Genomic DNA, 19,447 nt, shown 5'->3' on the forward strand with positions numbered 1-19,447 from the left:
GGGCTTATGCCCGAAACGTCGATTCTCCTGTTCCCTGGATGCTGCCTGACCTGCGCTTTTCCAGCAACACATTTTCAGCTCTGATCTCCAGCATCTGCAGACCTCACTTTCTCCTTTTTCAATATATAATTTGTTACATCATACTGTGTAAATGTTTGCTATAAATTGTCTTACGATCTTATACTCCACAACCACATGATGAGGGACCAGCGCTCTGAAAGCTAGTGCTTCCAAATAAACCTGTTGGACTGTAACCTGGTGTTGTGATTTTTAACTTTTTAATGCAAAAGTTGTGTTGTGAGTGAATCTAAGAACACGAACAGGAGTGGGCCATTCAGCCCTTTGAGCCTTTCCACCATTCAATGAGATAATGGCTGATCTAACTCCATATATGTGCCTTTGGTTCATATGCTGTAAGTTTTGCTAAGCAAATGATATTATCTCAGATTTAACATTAACAACTGATTCTACGTTCACTGCTGTTTGTGGAAGAGTTCCAAACATCTACCACCGTTTTGCATAGAAGTACTTCCTATCATTGTTCATGGGCAGTCTGTCCCTCGTTAGTAAATTTGTGGATGATACCAAAATTGGTGGCATAGTAGACATTGAAGGTTTCTAAGATTACAAGAGGATCTTGATCAAATGGGTCAGTGGGCTGAAAAATGGCAGATAGTTCAATCTGGATAAATGCAAGATATAGCATTTTCGTGCAACAAACAAGGGTAGGGCTCACACAATTAATGGTAGAATCTTGGGTAATGTTGTAGAACAGTGTGTCCTAGGGTTAGATACATAATTCTTTGAAGTTTGCATCACGTAAAAAGGGTGGTTAAAATAGCATTTGACAAACTTGCCTTCATTGCTTATTCCTTTGAGTATAGGAGTATGGGATGTTGTGTTGAGGTTGTAATGGACATTGCTGAGGCCTCTTCTGGAATACTGTGTCCAGTTCTGGTCATCCAGTTATAGAAGGATACAATCAAGTTGGCAAGGGGTCAGAAGAGATTTACCAGGATGATGCCAGGTATGGAAGGTTTGAGTTATAAAGAAAGGCTGGACTTTTTTTCACTTGAGCTTAGGAGGTTGAGAGGTGACCTGATAGAAGTTTATAAAATGAGAGCTATAGATAGTTAATGGTAGTTGTCTTTTCTCTAGGATGGTGGCATATTTTTAGGGTGAGACAAGAGATTTTAAAAAAGACATAAGAGGCACATTTGTTTACACAAAGGATGATTTGCATGTGGAATGAACCTCCTGAGGAAGTGTTGGATGCAGGTACAATTAGAATGTTTAAAAGACATTTGGATGGATACATGTATAGGAAAGGTTTGGAGGGAGCAGTTAGGTGGGACTTTTTTTATTTATTTTTTATTAGATTACTTTACAGTGTGGAAACAGGCCCTTCGGCCCAACAAGTCCACACCGAAGCGCACCCACCCAGACCCATTCCCCTACATTTACCCCTGCACCTAACACTACAGGCAATTTAGCGTGGCCAATTCACCTAATCTGCACATTTTTGGAGTGTGGGAGGAAACCGGAGCACCCGGAGGAAACCCACGCAGACACGGGGAGAATGTGCAAACTCCACACAGTCGCCTGAGGCGGGAATTGAACCCGGGTCTCTGGCGCTGTGAGGCAGCAGTGCCACTGTGCCACCGTGCCGCCCACAATTTTCATTTGGGATTATGTTTCACATGGACTGGTTGGACCAAAGGGTTCTGTTTCTACAACTCTATTGACTCTGCTGCCTAGATCAAGAATTTCCAAACAGTGGAAATAGTTTATCTTTATTTATTATGTCTTATCTTGAAGACTTCAATCAGATCACCCCTTAACCTAATATTATACATTAACATTCTGGTTAAAGGAATTGAGGGCGTTGTTACAGTTTGCAGATGACAAAGATAGGTGGAAGGAGACGTCATGTTGAGGAAGTAGAGGCTGCTGAAGGACTTGGACAGGCCCGGGCAGTAGGCAAAGAAGTGGCAAATGGAATACCATGTGGGAAAATGAGAGATTATGCACTGTTTGGAAGAATAGAACCATAGATTACTTTTCCAAGTTGGGAATGGCTTTGGAAATATGAAGCAGAAAGGGACTTGGGAATCATAGTTCAGGATTCTGTTAAAGTTAACAAGCAGTTCAGTTGGCAGTTAGGAAGGCAAATGCAATGTTAGTATTCATTTTCAAGAGGGCAAGGATATAAGAGCAGGGGTGCATCAGCAAAAGGCTCTGGTCAGACTGCATTTGGAATATTGCGAGCAGTTTTGACCCCCTGTATCTGAGACAGGATGTGCTAGTGTTGGAGGGGGTCCAGAGAAGGTTTGCAAGAATGATCCTGGGGATGAAGGACTTGTCATATGAGGAGTGGTTGATGACTCTGGGTCTGTACTCGATGGACTTCTGAAGAATGAAGGGGTGGGATCTGATTGAAACTTACAGATTACTGGGAGGCCTGGATAGTGGGGATGTGGAGACGATTCCAATCATAGGAGAGAGAATGGGATTGAAAAATATATCAGTTCATGATTGAATGATGGAGCAAACCGTGAGTCACATAGTCTAATTCTGCTCCTATATTGATATCTTATGGTCCTATACCTTCTAAATTTTCAAAAACAGACCTCCTCATAGCAATTCCTGGAGTCCACTTATCATTGTTGTAAACCTAAATTGTGTTATATATCTTTGGCTGGCCAATAGATCCTTCCTAAGGAGTAGTACCCAGACCTGGTGTCAGTACTACAAGTTGGGGTTGGAATGGTGTTATGAAGGTGTAAGGGGTACTGTACCTTTTAAGAGAGTTAAAAGCTAGCAGAACAACCTGACACTGCACAAGTGTTCTGGACAAGGTAATCTTGTAATATTTGGCCAAACAGCTAGAGTAGCTGGGTTGCCTGGAGACAAAAACAAATTCAAATTTGGCCAATCAGTATAAATTATACCCCAAAATACCAAACTCCAATCAAGTTTGAATTTAGTATTTTGACAATATTAACACCAATGAAACAATCTGATGCTTTGGGCTATAAAACCGGAAACCGTTGGAGAAGAACTGCCAAAAGACCAACAAATATGAGCTGCTAGTGAGAACTCTGAGATGTACGTGTCCAGAGAAGGATTTTGCACAGAGGAAAAAAAACATTGACACTGACATGGAGAACAAATCTGCAGAGGAAGATACAAAGAGAAGATTTGACAGCTGGCTGGTTCTGAAATTTGAATTTTGCAGTAAATCTTAATGGGAATTTTATCTGACTAGTATTGTAGAGGGGAAGGTAAAAGATGGCTTACAGAAAGGAGTTGTAAATAGTTAATTAAATATTCTTTGTTAGACTTTTAAAGTAAAAATTAACAACTTTTTATTTTTTAATAGTGACTTTTGGGAACAGTTCCTTGCCCCTTGATTTTTAACAGATTACAACATAGGTTAAATTATTTCTGTGTTACAGGTGTAAATTAGCAGGGGGCATTTACCCCACGTCACAATAGGATTTTGTATAATTGCAGCATAATTTCTACATCTTAGTACTTCAGTCCTCTAGGTATAAAGGCCGGCATTCCATTATCTTTCTTGATTATTTTATGCACCTATTTGTGACAATTTAAAAGTCAGTGCACCTGAACACCAGGTCTCTTTGGACATCTGCGTGTTTAACTTCATACTAACTAGAAAGTATCCTGATCTTTCCTTTTCAGTCCAAAATGGATAACTTCAGCTTGCTTACATTTAACTCCATCTACCATAGTTTTGTCCATTTACTTAATTTATCAATATGCCTTTGTAATTTTCTGCAGTCATCTATAATGTTGCCTAACTTTTTGTCATTTGCAAATTTGGATATGACTTTCTATGCAAATACCCAAGGTGGTGTTAATGTGAATAATTGAAGCCCTATTACAGATCCTTTTGGGACACTACTGGTCACATCCTGCCAGTTTGAGTACCTACCCATTATCCCTTTTTTTTATTGTCTGCCACTTAACCAATTTCCCAGCCATGCCAGTAGTTTTCCCTCAGTTCTGTGGACTTCTACCTTAGTTAACAGTCTCTTACGTGGGGCTTTATCAAAAGCTTTCTGGCAATCTATATAAACAACATCCACAGTCAGTTCCCTCTCCACTATCTCAGTTCCTATTTGAAAAATTCAAATGAGGCTTGTAAGTCACGAATCTATGCCAGTTCTTCCTGGTTGAATGATAATTTAAGTTGTTCAGTCATCCAATCCTTAATCATAGACTCGAACAATTTCACCACCACAGATGTTAGGCTAACTGGTCTGTAATTCCCTGCTTTTCCTCTTTTCCCCCTTCTTAAAAATGGATCGACATGTGCAGTTTTCCAATCTAGGTGAATCCAAACAAAGATTCCAAACACAGGTGAATCCTGTATCTAGGAGATCTCCACCTGCTTTTAAAGTTTGCAGACCCTAACTAAAAACGGCTGAAACTTGGAAATCAAAAATTCTTGGAAGTAAATGTATGAGTTGTGGTGGGCTAATAAGGCAAGGGGTTACATTATATGGATGATAGGTCAGAAAAGATTTACAAGGATGTTGCCAGGGTTGGAGGATTTGAGCTATAGGGAGAGGTTGAATAGGCTGGGGCTGTTTTTCCTGAAGCGTCGGAGGCTGAAGGCTGACCTTATAGAGGTATGGATAGGGTAAATAGATAAGGTCTTTTCCTTCTGGCTTGGGAGTCCAGGACTAGAGGGCATAGGTTTAGGGTGAGAGGGGAAAGATTATATTAGTTTCCCTACCATGTGGAAACAGGCCCTTTGGCCCAACAAGTCCACACTGACCCTCCAAAGAGTAGCTCACCCTGACCCATTTCCCTATCCTATTTTTACCCCTGACTAAATGCACCTAACACTATGGGCAATTTAGCATGACCAAATCACCTAACCTGCACATCTTTGGATCGTGGGAGGAAACCAGAGCACCCGGAGGAAATCCATGCAGATAAGGGGAGAACGTGCAAACTCCACACAGTCACCAGACCATCTAATCTTTCAATTAAGCTTTTCACAGCCTTCCAGAATCAACATGAGTGAGCTGCAGTTCCATGTTCTAATTTTACTATTACCATTTATCCTAGCTCCATTTTCTGCTTTCTGGTTTGTCCCATTATCAACTCCCTTTGTCATTTAATTTTACCTGCATTGAGTCTCACCTGCCTTCCAGATAATCATGAACCTGCCTTTTTGTACACACCTACACGTCACACAACCCCTCTCCATCTACAACATTACCTCTGTATGTTGGTAGTTCTACAGAGTAATTGTTTGTAAAACAAAAAAAAATCAGTCCTTCTCTCCAGGTGCACCAAAATGGAGAGCCTGAAGACCATACGGAGACTGCACAATTCAAAAAGGTGCCATTAGAAGCCCATGAAATGAGCAGACGTTTGAAAAATGAAATCCATCTGGTTCACCAAATTCTTTAGAGAAGGGAATTTCCTGTTCATACCTAATTTGGCTCATCCAAACCCAGACCCATAGCAACTGTCTTCTGCAAACCCAGACCCATAGCATGCCACCATCATTTTCAAAAAAGATTTAAAAAGAGTAAAATGACTTGGCATCAACCTAGGCATCAGGCAAGACAAAAGGTATATCCAGTTCAGTCAACTCTACAACCACACCAGCTTTAGTTGTTCATCTGAAATTGAAGTATATTCCTACAAACCCCAGTCAAACAGCCTGTCAAAAATCAGACAGATTCCTATCTTACAGCCAACTCTCCACCACCATCGCTGGTATCCTCAATTTCAGAGTTGGTGGTAGTGGTATATGGGTATCTGCACTGGGAGCCTTCAACCTGAATTCAGACTCCCTGAAACATGAAGGAAATAAAAACAAACATTGACTGCTGCTAGAAGTCTGCATTTCAGGCAACATCTAGTGAGACAGAAACAGAGTTAATGTAGAGCCAAAGATGAATCTTAGAAAGAGAAGACAAGGAAATCTCCTCTTCCCTTTCGTAAATGTGGAATCAATACTCCCATGTTGAACACCATTTGGAAGAAGCATTGAAGATAACAGAACCAGAAATTTGCTCTGCAGGACCCCACCGAGTGTGTTTGGATTTCGTGACTGGCTGAATAGTGAGGTTAAAGCTGCCAGACTGTGTTCTCTCACTATATGCCCGGATTTGAAAGGAATGAAAAGCTACTTAACCTCACATTATTCCAGCACAGCTGAGAGAAAATCAAGGATCAACATTTCGATCCAGAGCTAGTTGTGAAGAAGGTCATACTAGACTCTAAACATTAGCTCAGTTTCTCTCTGCACAGATAAGGCCAGACCAGGATTCTCCAGTTTTTCAGATTGTTTCAGATTTCCAACATCTGCAGTATTTTGTCATTGTTCATGATGGTAATGGCACAAATGACCATCCCACACAAATGTCTGTCTTCATAATGAAAATACTTTATAGTTTATCATGGCCCTTACTAGTGCTGAAACTAGGAAACTTTTCAAGACTGATCTTACAGCTCATAAATGGGCACCTAAGAGGTGCTGTAGTCGAAAGTTGTACACCACCATAATCTAAACTTGTGCGTTAGCATATCCCTGACTCTATTATTACCATCAAGTCAAAGGATCAATTCTAATTCAGTGAAGTGTATAGAAGAGAGTTTGCCAGAAACAAACAAAAAAAATGGAGGTGTCAACCCGAAGAGTCTGAAAACAGAGGACTACATGCCAGCAGAAAGAATCCTTACCACAAATGGGACAACTCTGCTAAACTCCGATCCAAATGTTATCTTCAAGTAACAAAAATAGCAATAGCAACTTACTGTCAGCTTCAGTATCTGGATTACTTTATTAGATTTTTTGTGCACCATTGGACTTATCATCATCAATAGCTACAACCCACGTCCTTTTATACATAAATAAATATTTGCAACACAGAAAGCAGCAAGTTCCAGACTCCCAACTCTGAGAGAAAAAAAGTCTGCAACGCTTCTCTTAGCCTTCTACTTTTTACCTTAAGCCTATGATCCCTGGTTATTATCCACCTTACTTAATCTTATCCACCTCTATCAGGACCCCTCTCAACCTTCACTGCTCCAAGGAAAACAACACTAACCTATTCAATCTTACTCAAAGCTCAGACCCTCCAGTTCAGGCAGTGTCCTGGTAAATCTTCTGTACAATCACATCCTTTCTATAACTGCACACAATTCTTTAGTTGTTACCTAACCAGCATTTTATAGGGTTTCAGAATACAAAAGGAGGGAGGTTATGCTATGCTTCAGCTAATATAGTTAAGAAAGCATAGGGGATATTTACCTATCTTACGTGCCCTGTTCCTTATAGAAATCTATCGCAACACATATCAAGGTCCCACTCATCTTCTCTTTCCCATCTTCCAATATTATTGAAACAGTATAGGTTGTCAGAGTGAATTAGAGAAATCAAATGATAGGCTTGGTTACACCTGTGCCCTATGGAGGTTAGGGCACCATACATGGAGGAAAATAGTGCAAATGTTGAATGCATTTTGAAGCCAATTGGATAAGTGCCACCTGTCCAAACATTTAGTACAAGATACAGTTTCGCTACTGAAAATAAAACTTAAAGTAAGAAATATATAATAATGGAAAGTGTGACAATTAAGAGTTTCCAACATGACATGTTAATTTTAACACCAAGTTGTATAAATATTACAGAAAGCAACATGGCAGACTACACATACAGTGTGTACTTCTTCCTAGTCAAGAAAATACAGTGCAGTATATCATGGATTCATTCCAGGTCTTAGCCTTTTCATATTTAATTTAGGTGCTAATGATTTTTTTTTTTACTTAAGTTTTTCTGGAAATTGTGGATAAGTAAACATTGGACCCACAATGAACAAATTGTACAGAAGTGGATTTGTGAATGACAACACATCACTTAGTCTGGAGACAGAATAGATTGATCAAGCCTACTCCATGCTTTGATCTCTACCTCAATACTTTTTTTTTTGAAGTATCCTATGTAACTCCCTTGATTGGTTGGTCACGGTCTCCTGCAATTTGATTTCCTCAATGTAAAGCATACTGTATTGTTTGTGGATTGAGTGTGTTGACCACTAAGTTCCTATTTCTGGTCAGATGTTAGTGACTGCTCAATCGGAAAGGAAAAGGTAAAAGAACAAAAGTTGAACAGGAAGAGTTTTTGCAGATGATTGAGAAATAAATTTGTGTTGTGGTGCAAGGCCAGAAATGCTTGGAGGTGGTAGAAATGGTGATCGATGATAAGTTTAAGTGTGGAGGCTTGTGTGGGGAATGATACAAGGGGAATCCTTATTTCCAGAAAAGGAGCAAGATTACAAGTGCACTTTGAAGCAGATGCAGTCAAAGACCCTGTCAACCACACTGGAGGGGTTTTTTCAGTTAAGGGAAAAATTTACAATATGCTTTAACAGATATTTCTGTCTTCAAAATAGATAAGATGGAGAAATTGGAATAATGGAACAGAATCCCTACAACAGATGAAGTGGGAAGAAGTATATTCAAAGTAGCTGGCATGGAGTCTGGGCCTAAGACTAGACACTGAAGCGGAGACTTAGGCTCTAGATCTGGAATTGATCATGTGAAGGGGAGGAAAGGTTGGCAACTGGAAGAAAATGTGTTTTTCAACTTGGGATGCAGTTTGGGATTGGCACCACTTACGTTTTCTGTGTATTTAAAAAAAAAAAAATCGATGAGGAAAGGAAATCCGTGTAGGATGAGTGCAAAGAATGTTCCACTATCTCATAAAAGGCAAAGATAGCTTGGGCTCCTGAAGCTTTTCATAGAAACCAGATTTTTGGAAGAAGTAAGGAGCCAAAGGTGAGGGTCTTCAATGTGAGAGCAAGTTCAGCCCAGTGGAAAAGGGTGATAAGAGGTGAGGATTGGTTGAGTGTTCAACCTGGACGAAGTGGAGAAATATTGGGTGACTCTGGTGGAGGGCGTGGAGACATAGAGGAATTTTTCCCATTTTGTGTTCTAATAGAATATAGATGTCACAGGCAGAGGCAGCATTTGTTGCCACCCCTAATTGCCCTTGAACTGAGATGACTTGCTAAGCCATTTTAAGAATCAACCACATACAATCGAACAGGCAGATTTCCTGCACTAAATAACATTGAATAAGATTATCCTACAATTACTGATAGCTGTCATGGTCTGCATTATTGAGACTAGCTGTATATTCCAGGCTTATTAGTTGATTTTAAATTTCACCAGATGCCCTGATGGTATTTTACTTCATCTCTAGCCAGCGCACTAGTTAAGGCTGGAAATATTGTGGATATATGGGGGAAGAAACTAGATCAAGGAGAATGTTAGGCTCTTTTCCTGAAGTTTCACACGCGAGATGTAATTCTCACACTCACCAACTTCTGCACACAGTTAGTTTATTAAAGCATACAAGCTAGGTGACCCCTTTAACCCTCTTCATGGGTGTGCAAAGTCGAGTCAAAGAGACCCCGAACAAAGAAACCACATCCCCTTTATACAGGTCAGTTGGTAATGCTCACAGATACTCTGGATACTCTCTCACAGTCACATGCTGCTCAAGACAACCCAGCCACTCCCTCACAGTCACATGTTACCGCAGGTACAATGGTAGGATGAGATCATCCTTGGAGATAATGTAAATGCCCTAATCCTGGGGAACCATTTTGTAGACTATTTCCGAACTCAGTGATTCCCTCAGACAATGTAGTGATATATCTAGCTTCGGGGGATGGCTATGAAAGCACTTCTGAATGGAAGAGATTGAATGATAGTTTAATTTTATAATAGTAGGGGAGTAGTAGCAAATGACTGACTAAATGGAGTGGGAGTCATTTGCATTCCTGCATGAATATCGTCCCCACCCACTTCCAGAATGTTCAGTCAGTGCAGTTTAACCCTTTAATGTCCAGAGAGATATTCCAATTTAATCTTTTAATATGACAAAAACATTTAACCTGTTATTACTCTGAGTAGTTGGACACAGTGCTTCCTAACATGACTCTGTAGCACATAAGCTCTCCCTTCAGGTAAAAAAAACATAGTTGAGGCTGAAGAGAGTTGCAATCTTGTGCTGGTTAGAGGAGCTTTGGGCCAAACTTGCTATAAGTAAATAGAAGGAGCAAGATATATTTATGGGAATCATTATCACTGTACTTAGAGCAAGCAGTTAGTGATGTCTTGTTAAACATCAAACAAAGGACTGCAGATGCTGGAAATCCGAAACAAAGATAGAAATTCTAGGCAAAACTCAGGTCTGGCAGCATCTGTGGAGAGAAAGTAGAGTTCAGGTCCAATGACCTTCCTTCAGTTGTGGACTGAAACGTGAACTCTGCTTTCCCTCCACATGCTGCCAGACCTGCTGAGCTTTTCCAACAATTTCTGTTTTAGTTAGTGATTTGTGGGTTTTTCCTCCAGCAAGATATGATACCTGAGTATGTTGTCCCTCATAACTTAAGAAACTGTGGATAAAGTGATTGAACAATTTATTTGCTTATTATGGCTGGCTATTATATAAACTATTACATTCACAGACAAGTATCTGGGCTAGTGTTAGATGATTTTATTATAGTTCGTTTTAAGTGATGCCGGGTTAGATGCTTCTGAGGTAATTATCCATAGCACGTGACTTGAGGGTATAATGATAATAAAAGATGAGTATGAGACATAACACAACAGTGAGCCTTCCAAAGTTTGGTAAGTGTCTGACTTGAGGTTTTGAAATGTAAGCCTGGGTATGGAAAGAAAGTAGAGTTAAAACATTTTGAATTTGGAGTACAAGTAATTGTGTGCATTTACATGTTTATTATTCTGTTTAAGATAAATGATATTTATTTCAGTTCAATTTTTTTGTACTCCATTTAGTTTAAACTGCAGACCTCGTTATTTCAATACTGAATTTTCAGATACTAATATTACTGTTCATCAAAATCCCAGTTATATGTTTCATGGAGCAAATTTTAAACACTGCTGTAATTATGCAAGTCTCTTTAAAGCAAAGTTATTTTTAAAATCAAAGTTTTGGAACCTTTAGCAAACATTATTACACAGTTTAAGATTTTGTTACTTTTTGGGACTGTCTTTAAGTGAAAGTGAAGTGTGTCATATGACTTGTCCTGAACTCTGACAGTCATCAACTCTGGACAGTTTGGTGATTTTTTTTTTTGAAGAGGACCTTGATTATTTTACCGAGAAGAATGTTCGGGACTTTACACTGGGAGACAATGGGAGTGGCCTCTACTTTTCGTTGATAGGCTGAGCATTAAGTACCAGAAAAGTGTTGAACTTTCAGGTTGTATACAGTTGGGCTCTAATCTGTTTTTATTCCCAGAGAAAGGTTGGGATTTCAAGGATATGAGGCATATGTGTTTCATGTTGCCACAGAAATGTGCTTAAGGAGGGTAAGGATTTGAGCTACCCTTGAAAATGCTCATGCCAGGGTAGAGTCAGCAGCTAGAGGCCACGAGTTTCTTTTGGTTCACTATACAAGAACACAGATGAGATTTTGCACTTTGAATTGGAAAGACCAAATTTGTTAGGAGATAAAACAAAGCTGGAAGATTCACCTAACACGTGCCAGAGGAGGAATATCCAAGGGTCAGGAACCTCATTGTAACCATCTGAAATTGCAAGTTACTAGGTTAAGGTGGGTGGGGAGATAAGACAAAAATTTTTCTGCAGCTAAGTATTACTTTTTATTCTGGATGCAATGTATCTTATACTTTAAAGGATAACATAAGAGTATGCCTTCAAGTGATTTTACAACTGTTGAATTCTTGTTAGAAATAAACTGGATCAGGAGTAGTTCCCTGATGACCATGATCTAATGAGTTCAAGCTAGTTAATTCAAGAAACACTTTATTTTGGGTTTGTAAGATTTTAGATAACCATCCCATAGGAGAAGCTATGTGAAAATGTTACAATCCTCCAAATAGCCTGCTTAATTTTAGTAATTAGCTATGAAATAAGCATCCTAGATTTTTACAGGGCTGGGATTTCTCTCTTCACTTCTCAATTTTAATGAACTGTCTAAGATATTGGGGTTCATTTCCAGTGTAATCGCAAAACCTAATTTCACAGATACTAATAAATACCACTTTTAAGTGGGTATGTAAACTACAGTGCTAAAAGTGATCAAAAATCTAATACAAATCTAATAGAATCCAGCTTAATGATATTCATAATTATTGAGGAATATATAATTTTTCGAAGAATAGATTGTATCCATCAACGTTTAAAATAAAGTTTTTCTTTACATTTTTAAAACTGATTTAAGGAAGGTATCTTCTCCTGCTGGGCGAAAATATCGTTTGACAGATTCTAGAGGTTTTAGTTGTGGTTAAGTCAATTGGCTGGATGACTGGTTAGTGAGGCCAACAGCGTGGGTTCAATTTTTGCATCAGCTGAGGTTACCATGAATGATGCTATTACTTAATCTCTCTGCCTCCTAGCCCCCCGCACCCCACCCTTATCACCTGTGGTAACCCTCTAGTTAAAACAGTTGTTTTTCTTAGAAAGCAGCCCTATGGTTTGTAGGTCTGTGGTGACTTTACCAATTATAAGAGGATCCTGATACTTATGAAATTTCACAGAGAAGTCTTGGTCTTAGTTTTTACGGTTATTTGCATACCATCTACTTGGTAAATATGAGTGTTAGACTTCTGTATAAAAGTCCTCTCACTTGAATGTGTCATTTTATCATTGTTTCTCAAGTATTTGGTGAAAATTCCTTTATGATAAAAGCTTTAATTTAATCAATTTATTTGTTTTTTTTTCCAACTGTCCCTTTATCTGTTCAGTCTGAAGACAATCCTTTACTTTAAAGCCTTTTCAGTAAAGATATTTCATTTGAGTGCAGTTTATCCTAAAATAATTCATGTGGTGATGATTTTTTTTTTCCCCCCCCACTTCTATGCATTGGATGGTTTGAGTAATCCTCCTGTTAATTAACATTTTACATTAGTGCGTGGTATTGCCATGCACCTTTCCTGGCTTTCTAGATATTTTTAAACTCTATACAAATACATTTTTTGTTGTCTCTGCTGAGTATACGTTGAACTAATTGCACATGTATGTTCTACCTAATTAGTTATAATTATTTCTCAATCAAACTTAAATTTCTAACCAGATATTATTATAACCTGTGAAGTCCTTTACTTCCATTGTGCAAAAAGGGAATGCTTCTGTTCTGTAATTTTAATATAGGTTGCCTACAAAGTAGTATTTTCAGTCTTTAATAGCACAAGTCTTGTTATTCTTCAGCAATTGACTTTCAGCTGTGAGGCTTATTCTTTTTATCAGTATTTGAACATCAGAACAAAATGTTTGGTTCTGAAAAATAGCTTTAACAATGTTCCTTACTATATATTTAAAGGAGAAAGTGAGGACTGGAGATCAGAGTTGAAGAGTGTGGTGCTGGAAAAGCACAGCCAGTCAGGCAGCATCTGAAGAGCAGGAGGATCGACGTTTCGGGCTTATGATTTTCGGCTATGCTTTTCAAGTACCACACTCTTTGACTATATATTTAAAGTCGAACTGAACTTTTTTTTTTAATGATCGCATCTTAACATTCTCTTTAAACTACGGGGTCGGGGGATGGGATTGTTATTAGAAATCTGAAATTGGAAAAGTTTTTAGAAACCCTGTGTGTAGGTCGTCATCTCGCGCTTGCTGCAGTGCTCCAACAAGTCTCTGTGCAAGATGGAAGAGCAGCACCTCATGTTCCTGCAGCCTGTAGGACTCCATATTGAATCGAATAATTTTAGGACCTGAACATCAACTTCCATGTTCTTAACTCACTTCCACACTCCTGGTCTGTCATGGCATGGGCTGCTTTCATCACAGCCAACCCATTTTTATCATACAATGTTGCCTAATTATCAGCTTTTTTCTTTTTTTTTCCTCTGGCTCACCATTAGTCTTCTGCATATATACCATCCTCCACCATTTTTCATTGCTACCATCCCCTCTGAAAAAGGGTTACTGGCTCCGCAACTCTCACTGTTTTCTCTTCAGATGTTGTCAGACCTGCTAAGGTTCTCCAACAAAAGCAAAGTTACTGCATTTGAGAAAAAGAACTTGGGCTGGATCTTATCTCTTTCTTGTTTTGGCTAAGTTTGAGTTGCACTGAGCTATTTTTTAATATAAGAAAGTTTTTTGAGAAGATTTGTAGCTCCAGTTGAGATTCTGGATGTAGATTTGCTCACTGAGCTGGAAGGTTTGTTTTCAGATGTTTTGTCACCATACTAGGTAGCAGCATCAGTGAGCCTCTGGATGAAGCACTGGTTGTATGGCCAACTTTTCTATTTGTGTTTGTGTTTCCTTGGGCTGGTGCCACCATTTCCTGTAATTAGAGAGTGGTGAATGGGATCCAAGTCAATGCTGTTGTTGATGGAGTTATGGTTGGAATGCTATACTTCTTGGAATTTTCATGCATATCTCTGTTTGGCTTGTCCTAGGATGGATGCGTTGTCCATCACAGAACAAAATCACAGCCCTACTCAAAAAAACTTAAGAAATCTGGATAAATAAAGAAGGCCAACTTCGAAAAAATGAAACCAGACAAATCCAACACACCACCACGCTTCTTCGGATGACCCAAAATTCACAAACCAGGAGCCCCCCTCAGACCCATAATCTCGCTACCCAGAATACCAATTTACAGATTAGCCAAGGAGCTACACCAAAGACTAAAACACTTAGTAGAAGACTCACGCTACTCCATTCACTCTATCCAAGAATTCCTGAAGACCATCAAAAATACCAAGATAGAGGATGAAATAATGGTCTCCTTTGATGTAACAGTCCTTTTCACATCCATCAACATCAACCTGGCCAAGGAAACACTGACTACACTATTAGAAGAATCAAGACACGTACACCAAACACCACCAACTTCATCAGCAAGGACAATATCGTCAAGCTAGTGGACCTATGCCTTACCACTCACTCCTTCAACAAACCAACAGAACACCCATGGGATTTCCACTATCAGGGCTCTTAGCAGAGGCAGTAATGCAGAGACTCGAACAAACAGCTCTGCCAACCATCCAACCCAAACTTTGGGTCTGCTACGTGGATGACACTTTTGTCATCACTAAACAAAACAAATTCGAGGAAACCTTCAAGGCCATCAATAATACCCTTACTGGCAAAAGAATTCACTAAAGAGGAAGAAAACAACAAACTGCCATTCCTTGATGTTGCAGTAGAGTGAACAGCCAATGGGGAACTTCAAACCAGCATCTTCAGGAAAACAACACCATACGGAACAAATACTGAACTATAGGAGCAATCATCCCAACACCCACAAAAAAGCTGCATTAGAACATTATTTAGCAAGCCACTGCACCCTGCAGCACAGAGGAACTATGCAGAGCAGAGGAAAATCACCTTTCCAGTGTATTCAAAAAGAACGGGTACCTAATGAACACAGGCCACCGATTTCTCAGCAACAAACTGCAACAAGCAGACAAAACACATCCAGAAACCCTAGCTACTCTCCACTACATCAAAGACATCTCTGAAATGATTACTCCGATCTCTTGGCATCATAGTAGCCCATAAGTGAACCAACACACTAAAACAGCAGCTAATGAACTTGAAAGCCCCTATTACAGACAACAAGCAAAACTAATGTCATTTACTAAATACCTTGCAAGAACTGTAACAAACCTTACATTGGACAAACAAACAGAAAACTCACCACCACAATAGATAAATATCAACTAGCCACAAAGACATCACCCACTCTCACTAGTATCCTTACATACAGATGAGGAAGGGCACCACTTCGACTGGGACACCACATCCAGTCTAGGACAAGCCAAACAGAGACACTCGCGAGAATTCCTAGAAGCATGGCATTCCAACCAGAACTCTATCAACAAACACATTGACTTGGATCCTAATTACCACCCTCTGAGAAAAAGAACAGGGAATGATGTCACCAAGCCAAGAAAACCCAAACACATAAATAGAAAGCAGGCCATACCACCAGTGCTTCATCCGGAAGCTCACTGATTATGTTACCTAGCTTTTTTTTTTAAAGGTTTATTTGCTGTGTGCCCTGGTCCCTTTTTTTTTTTGCTGTATCTTGCCAAACTTGCCTCATTTTGCCTATTTATCCATCCCTTGTGGTATCCCTTTTGTCCAATACCATTCCAGCTTACTATGGGTCAATTTCAGAACAACTCACCACTGCCAGGAGATCCTGGATTTGACTGGTATCTATAGCATTGGAATTGTCATTAAAGGCTGGAGAGCACTTGGACAAGCACTGTCAGTCTGGAGCTGCCCTGTACGGTTCCTGATGTTTGCTCCAGATGTGACAGCAAAGGGAAGTTTGTCACCTTGCTTTGCTGGTAGGGACCTGGAGATGTATAGTATGGGCGTCCTCTTCCCCCAGGACCAACGGGGGGACCCCCAACATGAGACCATGCCAATCTAGCCTGAGGCTGCCAACCAGGACGGTTCAGTTTCAGCAGTTTGGAAGAATGCACAGCAATGTAAGGAAAAAGGTCAATATGCACTGCAATCTTCCCTCACTTGCTATCACCCACTTTTTAACTTCCAACACCACTGCATGTTCTCTGAGCTGCCTAGTCACTTGCTCGAAACGTCTCCCCACCTGCATCAAAAGTAACAGCTGTGCCAGCCACTTGCCTCTCCCTTTTAATACCTGCCTCTTTTCATCCAGAAGGATAAGAGTCCAAAAAAGGCAGGACTGCCGACAATTAGGATCAGCTTCCTGGCTTAGGCTGTGCTAATACAGTAATACCATGAGTCTGGTTTCTCTGGCTGAGGGATCAAAGTGCAAAAAGGCAAACTGGATGCTGAGAGTATCCCTCTGAGTATGCTCTGGGAGTGAGTGAGTGTTAAGACAGCTAGTGAAGGTCCCACCGATGCAACCAGATCCAGTCCATGATCTGGATGTATGTTCAGTGCCCTTGCTGCAGCATTACAATGCTAGTTGCTGCTGTGGCAATGAAGCAGAGAAGTATACTTTTGATTTGGAGATGTTCCTAGAGACACTCACATGTCAGATGCCGCGGATGTGGGGTGTGTCGCTCATGTCCATGGACCATGCCCTAAGATATTGGAAACCAGGCACCAATATGGATATTCTTGGAGTAAGTGGTGAACTGAAGTTGCCAGGCACCCACTCTGACTCTCATGTTGATAATTCCCAGCATCATGCTTTTTTTTTTTGGTGCATTTGCTAAGTGAGGAAGCTGAATATTAATGAGCTGATTTTCATCTGGTGTTATTAAAGTTATTAACAAGCTCTAAACCCCTTTAATTAGCAACTTGCCTTGTGTAGCAGGAAACTCAATTCTCCACTCAAAGGCATAAACAATACAGAAGGCTGCTCCTGGTGTCGAAGTAGGCTTCATGAGATGACTTGTGCGATTCTACCACAAATCCCACCGTAGCCCATGCAGTTCAGACCACTAAGGTTCTGTCTCCTGCTTTTGTAGATGGCAAAGTCTCTAGTTCATAATGGTTTTTGGTGAGAAGCTAGGAACTGGTTTCCCTTCACTATGTGACTCCATCTCTCTATTAGCCAGCATAGTATCAACTTAAAACAATTAAAACTTTTTTTTGTGGATACTTATTCTAGTTCCAATGTACTTGTTTTAAATGGAGCTAATTAAACCAGGCTTTCAGGATTGAGTTTATTGGTTATTAAAATGGGATAAAACAAACTATGTACACACATTTAGAAATGGCTCAAAAAAGGTAAGATTTTAAAAATAAATATACACAAATCAGTTTTCAGTTTGTCTGAGGAGTAGATGGCTATTTTAAATTAAGATTTTATAAAAAGGGATTCGAACAGGAGTAAGGTTACAGCTCTTTTTATAAGGTAGGCTGTAGTGTGCTTTATGGCACCTTTTTTAGGGTATTAAAGGTTCTTGCTGCTAAGTGTCCAGAAGAAATGACTGTATAGGACCCTTGTGCACCCGAAGGCCTGGTCAACCTTGGCAGCAAACTAGAGAATATGGAGAGCTTCCTACAAACAGGATAAGAGACTGAGTGGACAACGTCTCACTGTTCATATTGTACAAGAGTGAAATTTTCTGTTTGTATTAGATGGACACCGGGCTGAGATTGGAAGGACAAAGTTAGACAGAACTCTTTTTAACCAGTGCAAGACTAAAGTTGTTTCAACAAATACCAATTTAACCTGCACACTTGAATCTTATGTAAGGAGAGTAACCACAACAGCTGATCCAGTGGCATTGACTGACTGTGTGGCAGTTGAACAATTGGTCTGGTGATTCTGGCTTCAGCAAATTCTTTTTTTTGCGAGGAGTTGTCTAGTTTCTTCTATAATGGCTTCATACCAAAGTCTTGCTTCTAGCAATTGGCTTGCTTTTTTTTTTCACTTGCAAGCAAGAGGATAGCCAGTAGATATTTTCAGCAATAATCCTCACGGCATACACTAGCCCACTAACACTCGAACACCAGACTAGGCCATACTGAGCTGGTTTGTAACCCCTTCTCTTGTGCATGATCCTGGAAGGACATAGACATCTTTTCAACCAGACTACTCTTTCTCTTATGTACTGTAATTATGGCCTTCATCTGACAATGTAACACTCAGGGTGATTCAGGTTTTTTAAATTGTATATTTCCTTCAGAAATCTTTCTGAAGTTTCTCAACACCATTTAGGGTATAATATTCCAGGCTACCTCTCAAAGCTAAGAGTAATCCACACAGGAATTTTCTAAATAGTCCCTCAGTTGCATTCTCAGCCATCCCAGATTAGTATGTTCTTTCTAAATAAAAACAAAGCAGCCTGTCTTACTTCAAAGTTCAATATGCTTAGAAGTAACTTGGGTCTATAATCTGCTGTTGTGATAAATATTATGATTTGATGTATTAGTGTGTCATTATTTTAATGGATGATGTTTCATGTCTCCAGGTCTTGCTTCAAGCACAGAAAGAACTGCTGGATTACAAGGGACTTGGAATTAGTGTTCTAGGTGAGCCTGCAAAACTATAGATTACTTTAAGTTAACCTCATGCATTCATACTTCAACTTTTTTTTTCTTGTTTCAACAGAAATGAGCCACAGATCTTCAGATTTCATCAAAATTGTCAACACAACAGAAAATGATCTGCGAGAACTGCTGTAAGGATAACTTCAATTCACTTACTGCAATTAAGAGTTTATAGAATATAACACTATTTTCACAATCACCTTGATTTTTGTGGTTTACCGGTCATGACTATACTTTTACAAAAATAGTCATTCCAATGTAAAAAATGTAGCAGCTAATGTAGACTTGGTCAACTCCCACCAGTAGCAATGTGATAACAACCAGATGATCTTTATCTTTTTTTCACTTGTGATGCTGATGTAACTCCCCAACTCCCTCTTTGAAGCTGTTGTTATAAAGCGGAGGTTAAACACACCATGCCCCCACCTCCCCAAGAACTAAA

General features: G+C 39.6%; 1 protein-coding gene across 1 annotated transcript in view; it reads left to right on the top strand.

Moving 5' to 3' along the window:
- The window catches only part of psat1 (phosphoserine aminotransferase 1), a 50,588-nt gene that overhangs the window by 6,890 nt on the left and 24,251 nt on the right, over window positions 1-19,447 (top strand). The window contains exons 2-3 of the mRNA XM_043712634.1: window positions 18,927-18,987; window positions 19,067-19,136. Of these exons, the coding sequence (XP_043568569.1) occupies window positions 18,927-18,987; window positions 19,067-19,136 (131 nt within the window). The remainder of the gene's footprint in view (window positions 1-18,926; window positions 18,988-19,066; window positions 19,137-19,447) is intronic.

This window comes from Chiloscyllium plagiosum, chromosome 2, assembly GCF_004010195.1.
Source record: "Chiloscyllium plagiosum isolate BGI_BamShark_2017 chromosome 2, ASM401019v2, whole genome shotgun sequence".
Classification (NCBI taxonomy): Eukaryota; Metazoa; Chordata; class Chondrichthyes; order Orectolobiformes; family Hemiscylliidae; genus Chiloscyllium; species Chiloscyllium plagiosum.